This window comes from Arxiozyma heterogenica (genome assembly GCF_036370985.1).
Source record: "Arxiozyma heterogenica strain weizmannii chromosome Unknown scaffold_5, whole genome shotgun sequence".
NCBI classification, from domain to species: Eukaryota; Fungi; Ascomycota; class Saccharomycetes; order Saccharomycetales; family Saccharomycetaceae; genus Arxiozyma; species Arxiozyma heterogenica.
In genome coordinates, this window is record NW_027042658.1 from 291,103 (window position 1) to 315,142 (window position 24,040).

A 24,040-nucleotide genomic window follows, 5' to 3' on the forward strand; every position below is an offset into this window, starting at 1 on the left:
CGAGACGACAGTTCTTTAAAAAGGAAAAAGAAAAAAGGAAAAGAGTTTCATGAATCATGCTTTTTTTTTTTTATTTACCCAACCCTAGGTTATTATTTATATGTAATACCTGAATTTCATTCTCAGGTCACATCGGCAGACCTAACCAAATGAATGTTAGAAGAAGTAGATACCATTTAATAGAATATTTCTCATACCTAACACTTAGACTGTACACAAAAGTTCCATAATTTCCCTGTTACTAAAGAATGTTTATTAGCATAATAAATTAGCAAAAAGAAATCAATGCTTTGTGATTTTCATTCTGATAAGTAAAATTACAAACAAAATAGTTCTTTTCAACTTTGCGATGTACTCACTCTGTTGCAGTTTGTCTATTTCTATCATCTTGTCCTATTCCATTACACCTCATATTTCACCCATACTTGTTTTTTCTTGTTTTATTAAAAACCCTAACAATTTTTTTTTTAATTTTCCTTTTTTTTTTTTACTTTTTTCTCTCTAGCTAGAATTTCAATATAACAACAACATAATATAAAGAAAATAAAAGAGAGAAAAAAAAAAACAAAAACTTCCTTTCTTTTCAACTAATCAAAATCGTGTATAAAAAATGGAATGTACCGTCTCCTAAACCCATAAGAAGTGGGTTTCTAACCTCTTCTGCGTTATGCTACAAGAAGCAATAACAACAACTATAGAGTCTATAACCAAAAACTATTTCCTAAAAAATGATACTAAATGATGATTTTCTTCAAAACTTTACTTATCTACATTATCTGCATATAAAATGTATAAATTGGTCTCACAATAACATAGCTAACAATAGCTATTTTATTTGGGATTCAGTTTGTCATTTTCTGAAGACGCAATGTTTATATTCTGAATATATATATATATATATATAGCAGTATTATTTTTGGGAAAATAAAACAAAATAAAAAAAGATCTTTTTTTACTTTCTTGTATTACTTCTTGAAGTTTATAATATAATTCTATTATAATTCTTCATCATCAGAGTTAATTACAATATTCTCATTTAATTCAATTGTTTTGTCTCCCTTTGTCGGTGTAGAGTCTAGTTCGTCGAGTTTCCAAGGCTTTGTAGTAGCCTTATCCTTTGGTGTATCAATAAAAGTAGTTTGTGGAATGACTTTATTTTCATTTGTAATGATGGATAAGTCAGCCTCTTCATTATATAGATCATCGGTAACAGTATGTTTTTTACTATCAATGTCTTCGGAACCTTGTTTTCTTTCTCTCTTTGGTAGCTGTGGAGGAACGTCTTCGTTATCAGAAAATTCATCATTTTTTAACATTATACCATGTGTTTGTAAAACATCGTCTTCACCAACGCGTTCCCCAAATGAATTAAATCTGCGTCTTTCTGGTAGTTTTGGTAAATCTTTTTCTTCTTCCTGTTGCTGCTGTTGTTCTTGGTTTCTCTTTTGTCTTTCATAAAATCTAAAAGCCTCTTCTTGTTGTCTAATCTGCTCTTGATCATACTCAAATCCCACATTTCTATTTGGACCACGAACTCTTTGAGTTTGGTACTGGTCCTGTTGTGGGTTATTCCAACTATTCTTAACACCACTAAACCAATTACTTACCTTAGTTGCAGTCTCTTGGAATGTGTTACTGACAGCATTGGCCACTTCAGGGATATCCTTTTCTACAAAATGAGACCAACTATCCTCATCTTCATCGCCATAAATCTCTCTTCTCTCTTCAGGTGTCATCGGACTGCGACGTCTTCTTTCGCGATCTTGACGTCTTGCTTCGGCTAATCTGATATCTTCTTCTGGAGTCCTACCAAAGCCAGTATTATTAATATTATTGCTACTACTACTGCTGCTCACCCCATTTCTAGATTTACTTCTGTTAGAATAATGTTGACGACGAGAATTAAATTGTTGATCTAGTTGACGAGCTAACATTTCATCTTGTTTCAGTTGAGATGTATTCTTTACTCTACTATTCAAACTATTAACTTTTGGTAATTCAATGTCTTTATTCGAGTCTGGATCAGATAGATATAATAGAGCATGGAATGCAGAATCAACCACACCTTGAGAAGCAATAATTACAGAAATAATATATTTTTCCTCAATATTTGGGAATGCTTCCTTTAACTGAATTAATATAGGATTATGACTAATATTATCTACATCGGAAGAAGCGACAGTGATATTTGTCTTTTTCTTTAAAGAATTTGTAATAGAAGTTCTCTTTGGTAATGATGGACGTTTTTCATCTAACAAAGGTTTTTTACCGTTAGCATTCTTTTCTTCAATTTCGCCATCATCATCGTCGTCGATTTTGATCGACTTCATTTGCATATCTTCGGCAGTAATTGTAGCTGGCTTTGGTTCAACTATTTTAATAGTTTCTATCGGAGACTCTTCATTAAAGTTGACATCATCAAGAACCTCCTTTGAATCCATATCATCGGTATTATTCTTATCAACTGTATTAGATGCAATTGATGATGATTCCTCCTTTTTCTCAAGTGCGCTCATTATAGCTTCTTGTTTTGGGTCTTTCTTTGTGCTACAACAACTCTATAGTTGATTCTAAGTCACTATATACATGTACATATGCAAGCAACTTGATAAACTTACTAACAAAATCCCACAGTATTGGTGTATAATCCACTTTGCATTTGCTGCACGTTCTATTATATGTCCTTCTTTAGGTCCCTCCGCCCCCCCTTTTGCTTTGCCTCGTCAATCAAATAACTCAAGTATCTTATTTGAATTTTTTATTTTCAAAAATGGAAAAGGCAGTGGGTGTATGGGTTCTATCATCTAAATTCCAAAATGTCTACATCAAGAGGTAACAGTGACATATCAAATGTAGAAGTTTGAAAAAATAAAAGAAAAAAAAAAACAAAATAAAATAAAATCGAGCAAATAATTGTATGCCACTTGAAAAGTGTTTGTCATACAAGATATGCTGAAGACAGAATATTCCATAAATGTGTATAATTAGATTGAATTAGGATTTTAATTGAAATCTGTAATAATTGATTCATTAATATATTGATAGCTGCCTGATCCAGAATATATTATATAAGAAGAGAGTTATTTTTTGTTTATTTAAATGGATATTCATACAACCATGCTTTCATATCAACTAATGTAGAGATATTGCAAAGAAGGATAACAGTGGTACTTTTTACCCTCTGCCTGTATTACGCAGCTTCTCTTGTTGATAATTGTTGAACCCTAAACAAAATTTCTTTTCATTAGAAATTTATTTTTTCTTTTTTCCATCCCCCCCCTATAAAAAAAATAAAAAAAAATAAACAAAGACCATTCTTCTTCTATTTCTATCGTATATATAAAGAAGGAACAAACTTGAGGTGTTTGAAGACCTTCGAGCTGCGCTCCTCTTCCTCTAATATCTTTCTCTTTTTCTACTTACCTGTTTTTACCCAGCTTGTCTCAGATCCTTGGAATCTTATTTATTACACTTTGTTTTTAACTAGAGCTTCATATGTGTCAATAGAGCATTTGGAGCGTGGACAGCGGAGTAAGAGTAAAATTCATTTCGTTATGGATGTTGTCTTTGGTTATGGCTTTTTTTATCATCGTTCATGCGATGAGAGGAATGTATTTGTACACAATAATATATTCTTTTATTACATAATCTATTCAAACAGTTTCTTTTTCCCTTTTTTCTTTTTATCTTCAATTGTAATACTGTGTATACCTTTTTAATTCTAGTAAAAACGGAGTTATTTACTGCCTTGCATGATTAGCAAGTACGTACATAGACGTAAAGCAATACAAAGGTGAAGTGTCTTAACCTCTGTTCTTCATTTCTCTAAGAATAGACATCACCTCTCCATGTGTTTTGGTTTTATAAGGGTCATTAACGGCTTTTCTAACAGCTGGGTCATCCAATCTCATAAATGGATTAAATTCGGTCTCATTAGATAAAGTAAAATGTCCTGTAGTGACTTCATTTTGGTTACAGAAATCTTCTAATTTATCTAAAGCTTCATTTTGTCCAATCTTGGTATAAATATATTTACGTACAAACTTGACATTATCCTTTGTATATTCATGACCCGGATAAACCTTTACTCTATCCCAATTACATTTACTTCCTGCATTACTCAATAGAGTGTGATTTAAAGCGACATTCATTTCATTACCATCACCTTCAAAGAATCTACCACATCCTGCAGTAAATAGTGTATCACCTGTGAAAACCGCTTGATCACCGTTTTGTTTATCTACAACATAATAACACACAGAGTCTTGAGTATGGCATGGTGTTCTAATACATAGAATCTTGATATCAGAACCCAATGGAATCTTCTCTAAATGTTTTGGAATAACAGTAGCTCCAGGACTAACTATCGACCCTGCTACCACATCAATTTTCTTGATTCCTTTTGAAGAAGCTGATGATAATAATTTAACCATGCTCAAATTCCCATCAGAATGATCATGATGATGATGTGTATTAGCAATGATCTCTACAGTCTCCAATTCTTCTGATGTTAATGCATTTTTTACCTCATCAGACTCTGCAGGATCAATTAACCATGATTTAGTTTGTTCTTGATTACTTAATAAATAAGCGTAGTTTACCCCGCCAGAGGCCCATCTCATTTTAATTGGTTTCACATGCATTTTTCTTGTTATTGTTTTGATATTTGACAAAGATGATCTATAAGAATAGAATAATTTCATAAGTAATTAAGAGAGATACCTTCTTTCTACTATTATTCTGTAATAAAATAGTGTCTATCTGTATATATGTTATGTGTTAACACGTGTATACTTGACATAATGTGTACAGATAATCCTTACTCCCTTTGTCTAAGAAATTTTTCGACTATTTCCCTTTTAAGTAACACATCACTCTTTTCTATCCTTATCCTTCATTTGTTTTTCTTTTCTTTTCTTTTTTTTTTTTTACACACATATACACACATGCATATATACACCTATATATGTTTCTTACTACTTATATCCACCTTGCTTGGTTAAGTTTACATTGAGTTCCTTTAACCTTTTTTCCAACTTTAGTCTTTGTAATTGTTGCCAACGTGCTAATTGTGCTTGTTTATGCAACTCAAAACCAAATATTTTAGGTACATATCTCTTGGTTGGATGTCTTGGAACCACTTCAGGAAAAGTTTGTAAAAACATACCAGGAAAACTTGTGCCAAAAAATGCTCCATCAATTGAACTGTGTCTGGCAGATTTTGGAATATATAAATCTTCACAGGAGGGACAATACAATTTAACACAATCAACACCGGGCACATCATGTAATCCTACGGGTAATAAAGGTTGGAAATTACAATACACTCTTGGACATCTACCAAAATCTGCATCTTTATATTTGGCCAACATTTTTTGCAAACCTTTAACCGTGATAATATAACGTGCATGAACCAATCCGTAGAATTTTGCTGCATCTGCTTCCAATTGTTTAACGCGACTTGGGGACATATTGGCCAAAGTTTGGTCATCTAAATTATCCACAATATATTGTATTACCTGTGTGAATTTTGATACTGTCTTTTGTAAATTAATCAGATTGAATCTATCTGTAATGTACTCTGGTTCAATTTCGCAAAAATACTCATTACCTTTCTTACCCAAAAACACATCAACCCAAAGATCAACATATTCAGAAGAATCTGTTTCATCCATTTCCACATCGTCTACAACCATTTCATGTGGTTGGGATTGACTAGAAACAATGTCATTAGATTTTCTATCCATTTTCTTTTAATTGATATATATATATATATATATATTTGATTTCTCCTATTATAATAATGACACTTATTATTACTAGTTCCAACTGAGTTTTCTTTTAATATCTTGATATTACGAAAAGAATACTCTCCTCGATAAATTCAATAGTTTGATCTCCAATATTTTTTCATCTACCTATTGATCTTCATTTTACTCTGTTTCCTCAATTTTTGAAAATTCAACCCATGAATTAATATTAATTTTATTTTCTCTTCTGAGTTTTTTTTTTATTTTTTTGGTTGAATGTTTAAAAAATTGATGGGAAACTGTGTGGTGTGTGGGTTGTACAAATTTCTTGGCCATCTTCCTTTTTTTTTTGCTCGAGGAATATAGATAAGAAAAAAAGACAGAGTAAAAACAATTTTATTTAGGTTGGTCAATTGAATGCAATACGTGTATGGGATGAGTCTATTTGAACTCTGCAACACAATATTAATAAAACTATTTCGATTATAAATGATATTCTAGGCCTTTCTGATTTAAAACATTATTTAATATCAAAAGCAGAACATTAATAACCATCTTATCATATCAATTTCTCTCCCTTTCAATTCAAACGTTCAATTGTAATATTTTGGCATCAATAAAATCAAGATTTCTTTAAAATCTGTATTACATATACATATACATATATATACAAAGGATTAGACAGTATGAGGTTATTAAAATACCCAATCGAATTGTATGAGGGAGAATGTTTAACTTCCATGACCTCTATTAAAGATAAATTAATCATTTTAACCAATCTAGGTAGAATAATTGTATGGTTGCAACAACATTTAGTAGATGCAACGTTCGACAAAATGTCAATTAAAGAATTACATATCAACACAGCATTTCATTTAAATCCAAACATCGGTCAGAATGATGAAGCTTGTTTTATAATAAGCCAAAACGATAAACTTTTCGTTGGGTCAGAACAAAAATTGATAGAGATTTCAAATTGGGAGCAACCGAATTCGAAAAAACAGGCCACTATTTATTCTTGTTCTCGGCCTTCTATAATAACTGATATTAAATTAGATCCTCGAAAATCTATTATCTTTGTTTTATGTAGTAATCCTAATAGGGTATTATTATTCGATAGTTGTACTTCAATAAAAATCTCAATGATTTCATTGGATGATACTGTTAAACCAATCACGTGCATTATAGATCCTTCTAGTCAGATTTTGACAATTTTTGCCTATAACAGAACCATTTTAATATACCAATACAATGAACAAGGTGAATATAAATTATTGAACGAACTGAAACAAGTTGTTCAAATGAAACCTTTACATTACAAAATTTCCATGCCACCACAAGCTGATTTAATTCCAGTTATAAATTCTGTGAAAAATATATCTGCCACAGGTACCACAACAACAGTCTTATTAAATAGAAATGATAGTTATAAAGTGACCGCTACTATTGTGTCCCCAGCATCGAGTTCATGTAAAGTTTTACAATATTCTCCAGTTTTATATGAAAAGAGTAATATCAAAAAGGGAACAAAAACTAAGTATAATTTGTTGGCTACTTCAGGTTCCGCTGTTGGTTCGATTCTTGTGTGGAATAGTAAGCGTATGAAGCCATTATTTAATGCTATTCAGGTGTCAGAATCCCCAATAAATGATATGTTATGGTCCGACCACGGATTAACACTCTTTGCTATTTCTAATGATAATATTCTATTTACATTTGCATTTCTTCCAACTGATCTAGGCCATGTTTTACCAACAGATGAAGTTCTTGAATTACAAAAATTGAATAAACAATTACCACCCTTACCGACCAAAAAACCATCGTCGGTTAATGAGAAATCTTCGGTTACAATTGAACAAAAGACCGATTCTGGAATAACATCGGATAAAAATAAAACTAAAATAAAGATACCTTCTGAAACTACTGTCACTGTTAAATCGAATATTAAAGGAAATGGAATTTCTCTGAATGATGCTTCCGTTTTGGATGATCAATCCGTAAAGGATCCACCATTACCACCGACAATCAAGCGTATTCAAAGCACTTCAATGGAATTTAATCCACCCTCATATGGAGTTCCTAAGGATTTAAAACGCAAACCTAAACCTCAAGTTACTACTGGTTTAGACCAAACAGTATTATCAAATAAGAAACAGAAGAAAAAAGAATTAGAACCAATAGACTTTTTAGACACAGGACTATTATTACCTAATGTATCATTTTCAAGAATAAGATTAGCTACACCCAAGATACGACTTTCCTTCACATATTCACCTCCAGCAAATGATAAACTTGAACTATCTATCAAGAATGGCAGTGGTAATGAACAAGTTCCCACGAAAATTATATTAAGATCTAGATTATCAGATGATAATAATCAATTGTTTCAAGATTTGATTCCCAAATTTGTTACTATGTGCACGGCCGGTTCATTCTTTTGGGCGTGTTGTACAGAAGATGGTGTGATATACGTGTATAATGATTCAGGAAAACGATTATTACCACCTTTAATCTTAGGTGTATCAATAAGTTTTTTAGAAGCTGCAAACGATTATCTATCATGTGTGACAAGTTTAGGTGAAATGTATTGTTGGAATGTTAGAGAGGAAAAATTGAATTTCCCTACTAATTCGGTGTTCCCAATCTTAAATCCATCATTGAGATATTCTGATGATATCTTAACTAGAGCAGAAAATATTACCATGTTTGCATTGTCCAACAATGGCGTTCCTTTGGTTACATTAAGCAATGGAGATGGTTTTATGTTTGATAAAAACATGGAAACATGGTTATTAATTAGTGATAGTTGGTGGGCCTATGGTTCCCAATATTGGGATATGAATAATACATCAAGGATTAATGGAAAAATTAAATTATCGGAAGTTGGAAACCAATCAAAGGATCACTATTGGAATTTAGATAATGTGCAAGAATTAGTAGAGAGTGTGAAGGATGATACATCAAATATCATAAATTATATTGAACGTAAGACAAACGATGAACTAAACAGAAAGAATTGTATAAAGAATTTACAACAATTTGCAAGAGCCCTTTTGATGAAAGAGGGTTTTGAAAATATGGAAGAAATTGTAACGTTGGCTCATTTGGAGAACAGGTTGTTAGTTTCTTTTAGATTACAAGAAACCAGAGAATATTCCAATTTAATGATTGTTTATTGTGTTCGTCTTGCTGAAATGGGTTATGTCGATAGATTAGATGATGTATTGCAATGGTTATATAACGATGGAGATCTTGAGTCGACACTGTTAGGCACGCTTTCAAGGAAGACTATCTTAAAAGACATTCTAATGGCATGTGCAAATATTAGACAAGTCCAAAGAGTGACAACAAACTATGCTAATATCCTAGGAATAATAAAAGATGTGATATGAGAAAAAACAACTCAACCAACAGTTAAAATTGAATAATTAAAATAAATATGTTATATGTATATATATAGGAAGATAAATACATTTATACAAGTATGATAGATGCAATTACTATTTACGGTGTGATTAGGATTATTTCTACTGCTTATTATGATAGTTTAAAAACATTTTTATTCGACCATCCCTTTTGACCTAAGATCCCCTCCACGGGTCCTTGAGAAAAATCGTATTTTTTACCTGCAATTGTCTCAATATATCTTTCTGGACCACACACTAAAGAGAGTGTATTATTGTCTGATAATTTAGAAGCAGGAGGTACAGCTTTTATAAAATTTTTTAAATTCTTCATATCAGAAATATTTTGTTTTTTTGAATCTTCAAAAGTCCATAATTGAAAAAGTCCGTGTTTCTTAACAGCCAGGTCATATAATCTATTATATAAAACATTTTTCAGTGGACCTAATTCATTTTGTAAATCATTTGACGAGTAAAATAAATTTACATGTGGTCTTTGAATACCACTTGTATATGGATTCAATAAAAGTTGCAACGGACTTACAATTCCTGTTCCTGCAACAAAGAAGTTAATGTGGTCGATTTGGTCTTGAATTTGATATTCCACAAATGGACCTCTGATTTCAACAGTGTGATTTAAAGGTAATTGTGCCAACCATTTAGAAACTTCACCTGTATCATAGTTCTTAACAAAAATAATCAACTTCCCATCATTTACATTATCAGTTTCATTTTTAGAGGAAATTACCGTTAATTTGTCAGTTTCATCATTGACAAATTTTAGAGGTAATGGGGTATAATTTCTTGCTACCATAATTTCTGGTTGTTTAATTTCGACAGACCAAAGAGACCGATTGGTCAACTGAGACCATATATTAACCTTTTGCGGTGTTTGTGGAGTCAATTCTAATATGAAATGATTAGGATCATTTACCACTCGCCGTGAAATAAGATACGGTATGAAATATTCGTTTTGTAATTCAGTTGGTTTCTTTGTTATTACATTTGAATTGATCAAATATGAGATACTCACTATGGTAGATGTAGCAGCAATTGATAAAAACACAAATGATGGCTTAAACCATCTACCTTGTTTAAATTTAGATGGAGCAGTAAAAGCACGAATAGTTAATAATTGAAATTTCGGTTTTATCATTATTCTTTTCTAACATTTAGCTAATTGTAAAGAATTAAAAATTAAAAATACGAGTATTGGAACAACAACCAAAAACGAAAAGAAAGGAAAAGAAAAGGACATTATATGAATATAATGTTTCTGCTGGCTTCTTCCTCTTGTGCTTCTGTGCTGTTTTCTTTTTTTTTTTTAATAACTTTAATTTTAAATGTTTTCCCATTTTTTTCCATTTTTCCTGCTTATTTATTGGAATAATCTTTGAGATTAAGAATATCTATATACATATCTATATATATATATATGCATAAACTATTAAAAGTCTGCAGGAAGAACATAATTACATATTTATATCTGAAAATATATGCAAACATACAACTGTGAGAGCTGTTTTTATTTATAAATGTGATCTAGTAATGCAAAAAAAAGAGGTTAAACAAAACTATAAAGAAAGTCATGAATATCAGATAAACAGCAATTATCTTTTTGTTTGTCTTTTTTTTTTTTTTTTTTCGTTGTATTTTTCTTTTTATGAAAGAATAACTAAAATCATAAAAAGAAGAAATAATGAAAGAGAAACTAAGAGGTATAAGCAAAATTTACTTTGTTTCTTTTGAGACAGCATGGCTTTATGTAATTCTTTTGAGCCTTTTTGAGTATTATCCACAGCAGAGTATATATTAGCTTCGATGTTGTCCACTAAGACTCCTTGTTGTTGAATTACCGTACCAAGATCTCTAAAAATTTCGTGTAACTCATTAATACCTTGTTCAATATTTTGTATCTCAGCATCTCTTTCACGTATTAAATTTTGTTGGTATAAGAATTCTTCATTATTTATTGGATCCATTTCGATAATCATTTGATTATTTTTTGATCTATGATCAGCATCGAATATACTATCATTAGTATTATCTTTAACCATATTAAAATCTAATTTTTGTTGTCCCTCTTTAACTGCCTCTTCTTCTTGTCTTAAAGCAGCCACGTTTTGATTTAGTTGTTCCTGTGCTTTCAGATTAATTGATTTCATTATTTTAGTATATTCAATTTGAATGTTTTGAAATTCCTGTATGGACAATTTAATATCTTTATTCAATTTTTCTCTTGACATCAATTTACTTTTATTTAATTCATTATCATCAATATTATTCATTTCATTTACAGATTGATTCATTGTATCCAGCAGTTTTCTTATTTTGTGTATTATGTCAATAGATTTTTTATCTATCCTTTCCACATATTTAGTGTTGACATTATTTTGATTTTCAAATTTCCTTAACGACACGATAAACTGTGTTACTGTGCTGATTTGTCCATTAATCTCAAAGAGTTATTCCGCTATAACATCTTTTAAAGCATCATATAGTGGCGAGTCAGAGAAGTGATCATGAATAGCATTACTATCGTTATCAGTAGGTTCTTGTTTTTGAATATTGTCTGAATAGGGATTCATTTTTTTTCTTTTTTTCCTTATCTTTTACTTTATTGTCTTAGTATGGTACTTGTTCTTTATTGTAATGCCAATACTGGTTATTCTCTTACGTTTCCTATAATGAATCACGTATTCTCATTATAGTTGTTAGTAACCACTAGTTGACAATCTTATAAATTGACTCCCTCCTCTAAACCAAAAATAAAAAAAAGGAAATAAAATAAAAAAAATAAAGAATAAAAAAAAGATAGTGCCAGTTGTTTTTCAACCCTATTTCTCTTTCTTTTACAGTCACGTGGAACTTAGGGTTTACTTTTTGCTGTTTATTGAGTGTTTTCGGGAAAGTAAAAAGCCGTTTTCCTATCAATTGCGGAATAAAACCATCTGGAAACCCGCCTTTTAAAAAGCCGTAGTGTTTTCTTTTTTTTCATTTTCTTTCTTTTTTTTTTTTTTTCACTTTCGTTCTCGTCACTTTCTATCCCCTTAGACAGATTTTTTTGGAAAAGACGCAAGGTGTTGAAAAAGAAATAAAAGAAAAAAAGAACAAATAAACAAGAATTCAATAAGAACTAACATCGAATCACTAACGGAAACATTGACTATTTAGCTTCAATTAATATATAGTGTACTCCATTTGTTGTGACGTTTCCTCGTTCGTAAAATTTTATGGCTTATTAGTGAAAAAATAGAAAGTTACAAACGTTAATAAATAAATAAATAAATAGGAATATTAAGAGGAGTCAATGACTGAAGAAACTGAAGTGAATATCAAAAAACAAGATATTAAAAAAAGAAATTTTCGTAGAACTCAGGGTCCACAGACCAATCCTATCAAGACTGATAAATCAGCAAGTAAGAAGAAGAATGTTCATGGGAATCATCAAAATAAGCCAATTTCTAGAACTCAGGATGACAAAAATGCCAATAATGGTGATGATGACGATGACGATGACGATGATCACGTATGTGTTATTTGTACCGAGAAATTATATTATGTAGCATTAACACCATGTAGCCATAAAACTTGTCATAAATGTTCTTTTAGACAATTGGCTCTTTTCAATAAGAGAGCATGTTTAATTTGTAGAACAGAGACCGACAGAATGATATTTTCTGAAAACGTCCATTCCAAATTTAATGATCTATCCAAAGACACTACTATTAAATTTATTGAAAATAAACAATATGGAATAGATTTCACTTCAACTGATGTTGAAAAAGCAACTTTATTATTATTAAAGTACATATGTCCATTATGTGAGAATAACGATAGTGGTAATGATGATAATAATAATAAAACAGATTATAAATCATATAATAAATATAGAGACCATTTGAAGTCAAGCCATAATAAAACAATATGTATGATTTGCGCAACACATAATTATCAGTTTCCAAATGAATTGAAGATTTTCACACCAAACCAGCTGAAAAACCATATGTCAAGAGGCGATTCAAATGACGGGTTTAAAGGGCATCCAATGTGTGCATTTTGTTCAGGTCAAAGATTCTATTCTGATGATGAACTATATTTACATATGAGAGAAAAACATGAGAAATGCCATATCTGTGACAAAATAGATCCTAAATCTCCACAATATTTCAAAGATTACAATCAGCTATTTAGTCACTTTCAGACATCACATTATATTTGCACTGTTCCAGCATGTTTAGATGCTAAATTTGTTGTATTTGGTGATGAGTTGGAATTACAAGCTCATATCTTAAAAGAACATGGTGATATCATTAGAGGGAAACCTAAATTCTTTCAATCAGAATTATCTACGTTTATGTCAGGTCCTTCAAGAGTTGTTAGAGAGAATAACGTTAGCAATAATTTTAGGAATGATTCCTTATTACAAAATGATTCTTCAAATAATGAAACACCGGAGTTGAAAAAAATTAGGTTGGAGGAAAGAGCTAAGCACTATTTGAATCAATCCTTGGATCAATTCTCTACATTCCAATCATTTACTCAAGATTATGACAAGGGTAGAATCAGTGTCACAGATTTATTAAATGCTTACAAGACTATATTTACATCCCCTGAAGCAAATATATATTTGCTAATTCATAACCTTTCGGAGATTTATCCAAAGGGGTCTAAAAAATTTAAAGAATTAGATACTATCTACACAAATCACGAGCAAATGAAGCAAAGAAGTCAAGAGTTGCCATCTTTAACCAGTGATCCATTTATTGCTACAGCAAGAGGTTCATGGGGTAATATTAATGTTGGTTCACATTCTTCAAGCTCAAGTAGAAATGCTAGTAGAACAGATCTAAAGAATTTACCAACTTTGAAAGCTCCATCTCCTAACCATGATCCATTCAGATCCCCATATCAAACAAAAACATTAAAAGTATCAAGTAAACCTGTTGTAAAACCATTAGCTAGAACCACAATTCAAAACTCGAATATAATTTCATCTAATAAAAATGTAGGTGTTAATATTGCAACAAATAACACCGTTATGTTTTCAACAGCATATTTACAATCTAAAAAGTCTGAGTCTCCAGCTCCACTATTGCAAAAATCAATAACTAATAGTGGTACTAATAACAATTCTAAAAATAAATTAGCAGATTTAGATTTACCCTCATTACCAACTCCTAAAAGGAAAACATATCCACCTGTCAACAAGGTTGTTTTACCAGATCCTAAAAATTGGGGTAAAGATAGTGAAACTTCAAAGGAGAATCAATTAGAAGATGGCTTTTCTTTATTAAATATCCAAAGTGATGGGAAGGATAAGAAAGGGAAGGGGAAACAAAAGCAATTATTGTTCCACATTGGTGTTTAATAAAAAAATTTAAGCATAGCAAAAAAAAGATAAAAATGCATACTACATGATACAAAATTTACTAAAGATAGTTGAAATATTTTATCTACATCATCAGGAGTTTAATAAACTAAATAGTTAATCATCTTGTTTATTACTCTTATGAATAATCATATATATTAGCATAGACTAAATAATGGTCTTTATGGTTGAATAAACTGGTGTGCATGTAACTTTAATCCATACTAAAATTTCATATAGTTGTATGTAACACTTATAGACTCCATTCCGTAGCTCCAGCAGTTATCTCATTCTTTACAGAAAGATATTATCGACAGCATTGTTTTTATTTCAACATATATAATTTATTTTCTTGTTGAAACATTTTTAGTGGAACCCAATTCCGCAAGAAAAAAATAGGAACGAATATAAGAAAAAAGGTTAAACCGAATGGTACAAAGAAATGCAAAACCATTTTTTAAAAGAATAGAATTTAATAAATGCAAACAAGTAAAAGAAAATCAATAATAAAATAGAGTAAGTTTTATAATTATTATTAATTAATTAATTAACGTTTAAATTAACTTTACTTTTTTGTGATTAACATCTGTTGTCCTTTTTTAACATGTCAGTTTCAGACCTTTGTAACCAATTTAATAAAACATTAAGGGTGCCCATAGAACCAGAAAAATATCATGAAGCATTGGACGAGATCTTTAATGGGAGAGAGGAATTTGTTGCAAGTGATATTTTGGAGAAAGAAGAGACTGTCATCACAAGAGCGTATCAAGATCATCAAGCATCAAGAAAATATTTAGCAGAATTGATTAAGAATGATATTTCTTTTTCACTTTCTCTGTTTGAAAAACTAAGTACTAGTTCTATTCAAGTTTTAATTGGTATATTCAATGACAAAAATGACACAGTTCCACTTTTAAAAGAAATAGAATATGAAATCCAGCATTCTGATAATGATGAAAAGTCTCATTTTTTATTAAGTTGTATATTACAATTGTTAAATTCATTTGAATACAGATTTACAGATCTTAAATGGCTTATAAGAACCCTTTGTTTAAGATTTAATAATAATGAAATTAGATCAATGGGATTGGTTATATTCTATCAATTAGAGACAAAGTTTCATAGTGAATTTGAAGCTACACTTTTATCATTTATCGATGGTTTAATAATAGAAGCGGATGCTGAAATCGGAGATGACCCACTTGCATTAATCATAAATATCCTTACTGAACTATATCCTGCGTTTACAACATTTTGTTCTAGTATTATTTTAGGAAATGATCTGGATAGAATGTTACAACAAAGAGCAATGAATAGGGGAAATGACACTCCATTTTTAAAAAGTCTGTTTAAACTACTGATTGTATCATGTATTGATGAAACTGTGAGAAACAATATTGCAACAAATTATTTAAACATTATTGAAGACGCAATGCAAAGTCCCTCTTTTGAAGTTTATTGTGCCTTGATATTAATTAAGACTTGGTCATTTTCCAAATTGAAAAATGTAACTATCCATGATCTGACTACTATTCTCGTCGATACTTTCATAAATAATAGTAGCGAACTAGAATCTGATGAATTTTCATATGCTATTGAAGGTTTGGCATATTTAAGTCTAAGGACTTCTGTAAAGTTAATTTTACGGCACCATAATTTTTTTATTCCAAAAGTAATCGAGTTTGTAAAAGAAAAAAAATTTCAAGACCAAAATTTATATGGTATCTTAATTATTTTAGCTAATTTAGGTTCTCCTCCCAATGATCCAAATCAGATGGGAAAAAATTCTTTAAGGGCTTTAGAATCATATGCCAACTTACAAAATCCAAACTCTATGAATGACGAAGATATCAAAGATGATTTATCCTCAATTAAAAAATTTAATCAGCTATATATATTAAAATCCGAATTACTGTGTAATTTGAAAAATAATCTATCAGAATTAAGCCAAGGCTCACAAGAACAAGTTATTCGAATTATTTATAATATTACTCGAGACACAGAAAATATTCCTAAAAGTGTTCAACAAGGTTACACTATATTAATATTAGAGTTTTTAATTAGTGCTAATAAAACTAAGAAGATGGCAAATCTGATGATAAGGGTTCTTGCATTAAGATCATTAACTAAAATATTAATTCATACCGATCCTAAGTTAATATTTAACAAATTTTCTTCTTTGAATACACTCCCATATTTGTTTGAAATGTTACCTTCTTCAGATTTTTCAATTCAAAATGAAACACATTTATTAAATGAGGACTATTTAACTACAACAGATCAATACGAAGCACTCTTGGCATTGACTAATCTGGCATCTTCACCATATACAGATGGTGAAGATATGTGTAAAGTCATAGGAGGTAATAGTAAATATTGGAATGTACTGGAAACTATGATGTTAGATGAAAATCCGATCTTACAAAGGGCAGATTTAGAATTAATTTCTAATCTAATGACACATCCCTTATCAATTGCAGTTAAATTTTTCAATTTTGAAAATAAACAAAGCAAAAGAAATTTTGATATATTAGTGAAATTATTACTATTAGATGATATTAAATCACAAAGAGCAGTAGCTGCTATTTTTGCAACTATTGCTAACATGGTTCCATTCGTTACTCAAGAACTACTAAAACAGGAATCTTTAATAAAAAATGCAATAACAGCATTAAAGGAACAAGCTAATGATATTGAATTGGTTAGAAGATTAATAATGTTATTTTATGCCTTGTTTGAATTAGCTCCAGAACAAAATTCTCAATCATTTAATGATTTCAATAAGATAATTAAATTACCTGAAATAAATCAATTGAATCAAGACTTATCTTTATTATTAAGTCAATACCAACAACAAATCAGAAGCAATGATAATGCAGCAGTGTTAATGGATGATGGGGAAGCATCCAATCCAACCACAGAAGATATTGAAATAATTAAAACTATACTGCAAAAAATTAATAAATAATATATTTAGACAGTTATAGGTTATTTCGATACAGTTTTTTTTTTTCATTCTCATATGTAAGGTGTAAAAGACATTGGCATGGTTATCAAAAGAAGACGCGGAGCTGAATTACCCAAATAAGGAAAATAGGAGAATTAATTATTTTATTTTTAATCATTAAATACTTGAAAAAAATACAAGGAAAAGTTGTAGTGATATACTGACAGGTACAATAATAATATATATTAGTTTTTTTTAGTAAAAATATCTTCTTTTTGCTAACATATACGTAAATTAGGGCCATTATTAATAACACAGGTTGACATATTATTGTTATTGGTGTATTATAACCAACTATAGAACAGTGATGGCATCTTTTCTTTTTATTCTTTTATTTTATAATGTTTTACCTAAAAGGGTGATGTATAAACAAATATTTCTTTTTTTATAAATGCAAATTTCGTATACACACCCCCTTTTCGCGTTATTTCTTTTCTTTTTTTCATTCTTTGTAACGCGTAAAAATGAGAAGACTAAAGGATCTTTTTTCTATTACTATTTACATGTAGATCTGAATAATTAAACCTCGAGATATATACAAAAGAGAATTAACTGTTGATGGAATTAAGAATGAAATGCCTTCTGGTATACTTATAGCAGTATACTAATCGGGAGTGATTGTATTACTAAAGGTTAGGATTCTTTTTTTTTTTAATATTTTTTTCATCGTAGAAAAAAGCTATTACAATTCATTTCGCAAACATTGTTCAATCAATCAACTAAGAAATTGTAAAACTGCTGCTGATAGTATTTTGCTGTTGATTAATATTTGTCTTGTCGCTATTGGAGTTTTGAACAGCAGTTGAAGACATTTGTATAATTAGATAAAGATATTGATTTTTTATTATATTTAAATCATGGGTATTCAAGGTCTTCTTCCACAGCTAAAACCTATTCAGAATCCGGTTAGTTTAAGAAGGTATGAAGGTCAAATATTGGGGGTTGATGGATATGCTTGGTTACATAGAGCTGCTTATCCGTGCGCTCACGAATTGGTTTTGGGAAAACCTACTGAAAAATACTTACAGTTTTTTATTAAAAAGATCAGTATGCTTAGGAGCTATAAAGTTGAACCATATATAGTATTTGATGGGAGTTCTATTGGTGTCAAAAAAGATACAGAATTGAAAAGAAGAAAAAAAAGAGAAGAAAATAGAGTTATTGCAGAAAAGCTTTGGAATTCTGGAGATAAAGCTCGTGCTATGGAATATTTTCAAAAATGTGTAGATATTACACCAGAGATGGCAAAATGTATTATTGATTATTGTAAAACAAATCATATTAAATATGTTGTAGCACCATTTGAAGCAGATTCTCAGCTTGTGTATTTAGAGAAAAATGGTATCATTGATGGTATATTGTCTGAAGATTCTGATCTGCTTGTTTTTGGATGTCGAACATTAATTACAAAGTTGAATGATTATGGTGAATGTATTGAAATTTGTTCTGATGATTTCCAACAATTGAAAGATAAATTCCCAATAGGTGATATTTCAGTTGATGGTGTTAGAACAATGGTTGCATTATCAGGATGTGATTATACTGATGGTATACCTAAGATTGGTTTATTAAGAGCGATTAAACTAGTTCAACGGTTTAATAAGATGGAAAAAATTATAAATCATATTAAATTGGAAGGTAAGTTAACAGTGCCTTCCCATTTTTATGAAGAATATGAGAGGGCGAATTATTCGTTCCAATTTCAAAGGGTTTTCTGTCCCCAGAGAAGAAGAATTGTCACTTTAAATGCTATATCTGAAAAACTTCAAAGCATTCCAAGTATAGCTGAAAAAATAGCCAAATCAATTGGTCAAGCTATTCATTGTGCTACAAAAGAGAGGTTTTATGGTTTAAATTCTGATGAAATTGATCATGAGTTACATGAGAAGATAGCGCTTGGTGACCTTAATCCACATGACTTTAATAGACCGTTGGTTAATAGAGAATTTAGGTTGCAATTAAGTACGAAATCAGAAATTTTAAGTCCATCTAATTCCCATTTGAAGACAAGAATAAAGAATATTGAAAATTACTTTGATATAAATCATTCACATAATTTAGTCAAACCTATTAGAGCAAACAGCACAATCGGAACTATTGGATCAGCACTATTTCATGGAATGACACAGTCTTCTCTTCAAAAGTCTATGAATCAGGAAAGTAGACTTTATTCTACTATATCTTCTCTTTCTGAAAACATTCAATCATCAATGCAAAGAAAAGAGCAAAAGACTAATAGAATAATAAATAATAGATTGTTAGTGGTTCGCGCAAAAAGATCGTTTGAGTACTGTCAGACCTCTGATGAAAATGGAGATGTTCCAAATAAACAATCAGTTACGTCTGTTATTAATAACGTATCTTCAAATCCTAAAACTGTGGTAAGTAAATTTTTTAATAAATCACAAGAGATTAATAAATCTTCTATGTTGATTGAAAAAACACCGCAGCGTTTTCGATGTTCTACTACTAATGGAGATAGTGAAGCAGAAACCGAAGTACCTGAATCCTTGTTATCTACGCAAGTTTCGACAAGATCATCCTCTATTATATCAACAGATGAGGATGAGTTACCATCGGATATCTCAGAATATTCAGAAAATGAATGTATCTCAAATAATGATTGCAACAATACGAGTGATCAAGAGGATTCATTGAATAAAAAGAAACAAGATGAACTTAAAGCAAGAAGGCTTGTTGGTTCTAAAAATATGTTGGAAGAATTTAGATACAGAAGTGATAGTTCCACACTGATGGAAGAGAGACAAATAGTTAGGGTCCCTTTTTCTGATGTACATCCAAATAAAAAGGATCTACTTTCTATAAATGATATCAATAACAAAAACAACAATCTTAAAAATAATACAAGAAGAAGCCTTACAAAACAGAAGAAAGCAATTAGTTCTTTAGTCTGTACTATTAAAAGAAGTTCAAGCAACGATGTTGGTTCTAACGAGGACAAGCGTATTTTAGATCAAACAAGGAATCAAAATTGTGTCAAAAGAATTCGTTCTTCTCGTGGAATTAAATTAAAAATATCACGTTCCAGCTCTCAACTGTCTATGCAAGATGATTGTGGTGATATTACAGATGATAACATGGTGCAGAAGATTGTGAAAAGCGGGGTAGAAAAAACGATGAGAAAAGAAAATGTTATGAAATCAAACAAAAGAACTATAACTTCTCTCTCATGCTTTTCTTATAAAGAGTCTTAGAATCATTTATTTGAGTTAGTATATTAAAAGTATATATATATCTATAATTTAAAGAGAATAGCATTATTACTTCGCATAAATCAGTACAGTAAAATAAAATTAAAAAAAGATAATATATAATATATTGGTAAAGTATTGTAACTTATTGTTGTCTTTTTATTTTTTTTTTTTTTGAAATACTATAAAATTCTTAGCTCTATATCAAATTTTATAACGAATAATCTTTCTCTCCCACATGCACATCTAAAGAAGTGATATCATCAAACGGTAAGGAAAAAAGTCCAAGTTTTACTAATATAATGAATTAGCATTTCAATAAAGTTGTATTGTCCTCTTCAAAGATTTAAGCAAGTGTTTTAAATAATGTTCTTATGGAACTATAGAATTTAAAAGGTTACTGGGTGTAAAAATACTATATATATATATTTATACTTAGTATCACATATTTTATCTGAACTATACATGAGTTCTATAAAAAGAAATGAATGGTTTCAAGATGTTTTATACTAATCTTTACTTTAAAAGATTATGCAGTTCATGGTATTATTTCCTATTACGGATAGAAACATATACTGTAAAATGTAAACTTAGATGCAAATAAAAGTTAAGATCGATTAACTAAAGAATAAGAGAAAAACCTTACTTGTAGAAGGTTTAGATGTTTTGATTGTTAATAAGATTAAATATATATACTTCTTGAACAATTATAGTGTAACGTTAAAAATCAAATGATATACCTTTTGAGAAATATCCTTTTCTTTATAAAAAAGGATTTTGCTGCAGTTGCAGGAAGTAAAATAGGGTTGGTATAAAAGAATGCATTTCATCAGGATGACTTTAGTGACATTAATTAATGTTTCTATGGTAACAAACATAGCACATTAATGTTAGGCAAGCCAGGTTAGATTTCTATCAACAGCGTTATGATGTACTAAAAAGGAAACTTACTGGCACATTTTATGTACAAAAAAGGAAATCTTTGTTGGGTGCTATTCAGCATTACCCCTATTTAAATTTTGAATATTGTACATGTATATTTTTATTATTGTTGTTATTGTTATTGTTAGGAATTTCTCACAGAGTTTTCAAATAACTCAAAAGATAGACAAATAATTTTTGATAAGTATACACAAGACAAAAATAGCTATTATTGACATGTTTAATAATAGATTTTCTTTGTATTTCCTATTGTTTCACTCCACAAAGAATCTCATCCTATTGTTTTGTATTTTTGTTTTTTTTTATTTTTCTGTTTATTTTTGATAAGCAAACAAAAGAAAATGAAAATATAACGTGGGGTAGATTGTAATTTTTTTTGTTTTCTTTTTTTGTTCTTTCTTTTTCATTTAAACGGAAAAAAACAAAGAAAACAAAGAAAACACCCACTGAAAAGGCACTCCCCGAAAAAATTTAAACAAAACCAAAAAATAAAATAATTTTATGCAATTCAAACTGGAAGATCAAAAAAACGGGGGGAGGCAAAAAAAAAAATAAAATAAAACAAAAAAAAGGAAAAGAAGTCAAGGAAAGTTGACACCGAAAAAATTAAAACAAAAAAATAAAAAAGGAAAGTTTCAATTATAGTGATTGTATCCTCGAACCTGGAACTGATTTCTCTTTTGGTTCCTTTTCCTTTGTTTTTTGAATGTTTTTCTTCAAGATATATATATATACATATATACATATATTGATATGGTATAATTATTTTTCTTTAAAACTATTATACTTCCTCGCTTTTTTCACAAAAATTATTTTTCCGCAGTTTAGAGAATATGTGACACTCTGATGGACTTTGTCGAGGTGTCTGAAGTGTCAAAGTTATTTTTCTAAATAACCGCATTAATTTATTGAACTATTAATTTTTAATACTCGAAGGAAAAAGTGTACATAACCCTTTTTGTAGTTAAATTGTTCTGTTGGGTGATTGGTTCTTAAGGTCAAGAAATTGAGAACAATATAGAAAAAAGCAGGAAAATAGTAAAAGTCATAAAAATAACAATAGAAATAGATTTTTTCTACTTATATTATGTCCTGTGCAAATACAGCTAATATTAAACAAGGTGGTGGGATGAATAATTTTATTCCATCTGTTAATACAGGATTATCTGTTTTTCCTGATGATTCAAAACATCGTGATGATAAGCATTTTGTACCTCAACTTAAAAATCAAAGAATAACTAATTTAAATGAACAACAATTGAACATAAATAATGGATGTATAGGAATTGAGGGTGATTTGAAAAGGGAAAGTTCTCAAAATTTTCTTCCACGAACAAGAAGTTTTTCCTTAGATTTATCAAATTTATCATCTTTTCATAACATTAATAATACAAGCTTCTTACCACAAACAGTCGTTTTTAATCCAACTTTTACACAGCATGATCTCCCTTGTATGAATATATTGTCGTCTGAGCAACTTGACAATAGTAATACTGACTTTGAACCTGTAAGGGCTATACTAGATGATTTTACCACTTCAGTTGGCGACGAAGATAGTAATTCAGATAGCACTCTTTTCAGCCCTAGAACATTTTTATCAAGACCTTCTTCTATAAGTTCTAGTAGTTTAAATGAAAGTGTTGAAGAAGTAGCCAAAATAAAGAGAGTTGTTAAGGAGAGAAGGCGTTGTGTGAAGAAAGTGAAAGCTTCGCATAATGATATTGAAAGGAAATATAGATTAAGTATTAATGACAAGATTGTTCAATTAAGAGATTTGGTTCCTACCATACGATACGGTTTTAAAGAATTTTCAAATATTCCATTGGATCAGAGTGATATTGATGCCTTAGATGGATTAGAACCTACCAAAAAATTAAATAAAGGGACAATCTTAAATAAAACAATTGAATACATTAAACATCTTGAAGCTAAATGTGAACAATATAAAATTTTAAATTCGGAATTGACTAATAAATTAGCAAATAATAATCATCTTGCATCTGTACTACCTGCATCTATGTCTTCTTCAGCATCCTTATCAGGTTTATCATCAACCGTGCCAACATTCTCAGTTAAAACAGAAAATCATCTTCCAGCTATTCCAATGCAATCAGAATTTAACATAAATACTTCACAAAATTCTAATACGAATGGTAGTCAATTAATGATGAATAATAATAATAGTAATAGTAGTAATAATATTAGTCATAGTGACAATAATAATAATGATATTGATATTAATATTAAACAAGAAAAATCATTTTCACCATCGACTAAAGTCTTCATAGAGAATGATGCAGGAAACGGTGGTAACAATTTGTTTAAATTTGAAAGTTTCACGTAGCAGAGATGTC

General features: G+C 29.9%; 10 protein-coding genes across 10 annotated transcripts; 5 read left to right on the forward strand and 5 right to left on the reverse strand.

The window, feature by feature from the left end:
* Nucleotides 1-995: 995 nt before the first annotated feature.
* Nucleotides 996-2,516, reverse strand: CUE5 (ubiquitin-binding protein CUE5; the record flags this gene model as incomplete). The annotated part of the gene is made up of 1 exon (XM_064860487.1): nt 996-2,516. One exon carries the CDS (start codon nt 2,514-2,516, stop codon nt 996-998), a length of 1,521 nt encoding a protein of 506 aa, XP_064717504.1.
* A 1,287-nt stretch (nt 2,517-3,803) lies between these two features.
* Nucleotides 3,804-4,703, reverse strand: GLO4 (hydroxyacylglutathione hydrolase GLO4; the record flags this gene model as incomplete). The annotated part of the gene is made up of 1 exon (XM_064860488.1): nt 3,804-4,703. The coding sequence occupies one exon, from the start codon at nt 4,701-4,703 to the stop codon at nt 3,804-3,806; it is 900 nt and encodes a 299-aa protein (XP_064717505.1).
* A 273-nt stretch (nt 4,704-4,976) lies between these two features.
* CKB2 (casein kinase 2 regulatory subunit CKB2) lies at nt 4,977-5,747 on the reverse strand (the record flags this gene model as incomplete). Its single annotated transcript, XM_064860489.1, has 1 exon — nt 4,977-5,747. One exon carries the CDS (start codon nt 5,745-5,747, stop codon nt 4,977-4,979), a length of 771 nt encoding a protein of 256 aa, XP_064717506.1.
* Nucleotides 5,748-6,436: 689 nt separating this feature from the next.
* On the forward strand, nt 6,437-9,142 carry HIR2 (Hir2p; the record flags this gene model as incomplete). Its single annotated transcript, XM_064860490.1, has 1 exon — nt 6,437-9,142. One exon carries the CDS (start codon nt 6,437-6,439, stop codon nt 9,140-9,142), a length of 2,706 nt encoding a protein of 901 aa, XP_064717507.1.
* Nucleotides 9,143-9,287: 145 nt separating this feature from the next.
* CYC2 (oxidoreductase) lies at nt 9,288-10,310 on the reverse strand (the record flags this gene model as incomplete). Its single annotated transcript, XM_064860491.1, has 1 exon — nt 9,288-10,310. The coding sequence occupies one exon, from the start codon at nt 10,308-10,310 to the stop codon at nt 9,288-9,290; it is 1,023 nt and encodes a 340-aa protein (XP_064717508.1).
* Nucleotides 10,311-10,815: 505 nt separating this feature from the next.
* PEP12 (SNAP receptor PEP12) lies at nt 10,816-11,463 on the reverse strand (the record flags this gene model as incomplete). Its single annotated transcript, XM_064860492.1, has 1 exon — nt 10,816-11,463. The coding sequence occupies one exon, from the start codon at nt 11,461-11,463 to the stop codon at nt 10,816-10,818; it is 648 nt and encodes a 215-aa protein (XP_064717509.1).
* A 1,001-nt stretch (nt 11,464-12,464) lies between these two features.
* HEL2 (E3 ubiquitin-protein ligase HEL2) lies at nt 12,465-14,525 on the forward strand (the record flags this gene model as incomplete). The annotated part of the gene is made up of 1 exon (XM_064860493.1): nt 12,465-14,525. One exon carries the CDS (start codon nt 12,465-12,467, stop codon nt 14,523-14,525), a length of 2,061 nt encoding a protein of 686 aa, XP_064717510.1.
* A 604-nt stretch (nt 14,526-15,129) lies between these two features.
* On the forward strand, nt 15,130-17,493 carry SHE4 (She4p; the record flags this gene model as incomplete). Its single annotated transcript, XM_064860494.1, has 1 exon — nt 15,130-17,493. One exon carries the CDS (start codon nt 15,130-15,132, stop codon nt 17,491-17,493), a length of 2,364 nt encoding a protein of 787 aa, XP_064717511.1.
* An 896-nt stretch (nt 17,494-18,389) lies between these two features.
* Nucleotides 18,390-20,747, forward strand: EXO1 (Rad2 family nuclease EXO1; the record flags this gene model as incomplete). Its single annotated transcript, XM_064860495.1, has 1 exon — nt 18,390-20,747. One exon carries the CDS (start codon nt 18,390-18,392, stop codon nt 20,745-20,747), a length of 2,358 nt encoding a protein of 785 aa, XP_064717512.1.
* A 2,026-nt stretch (nt 20,748-22,773) lies between these two features.
* Nucleotides 22,774-24,030, forward strand: HMS1 (Hms1p; the record flags this gene model as incomplete). Its single annotated transcript, XM_064860496.1, has 1 exon — nt 22,774-24,030. One exon carries the CDS (start codon nt 22,774-22,776, stop codon nt 24,028-24,030), a length of 1,257 nt encoding a protein of 418 aa, XP_064717513.1.
* Nucleotides 24,031-24,040: the final 10 nt, after the last annotated feature.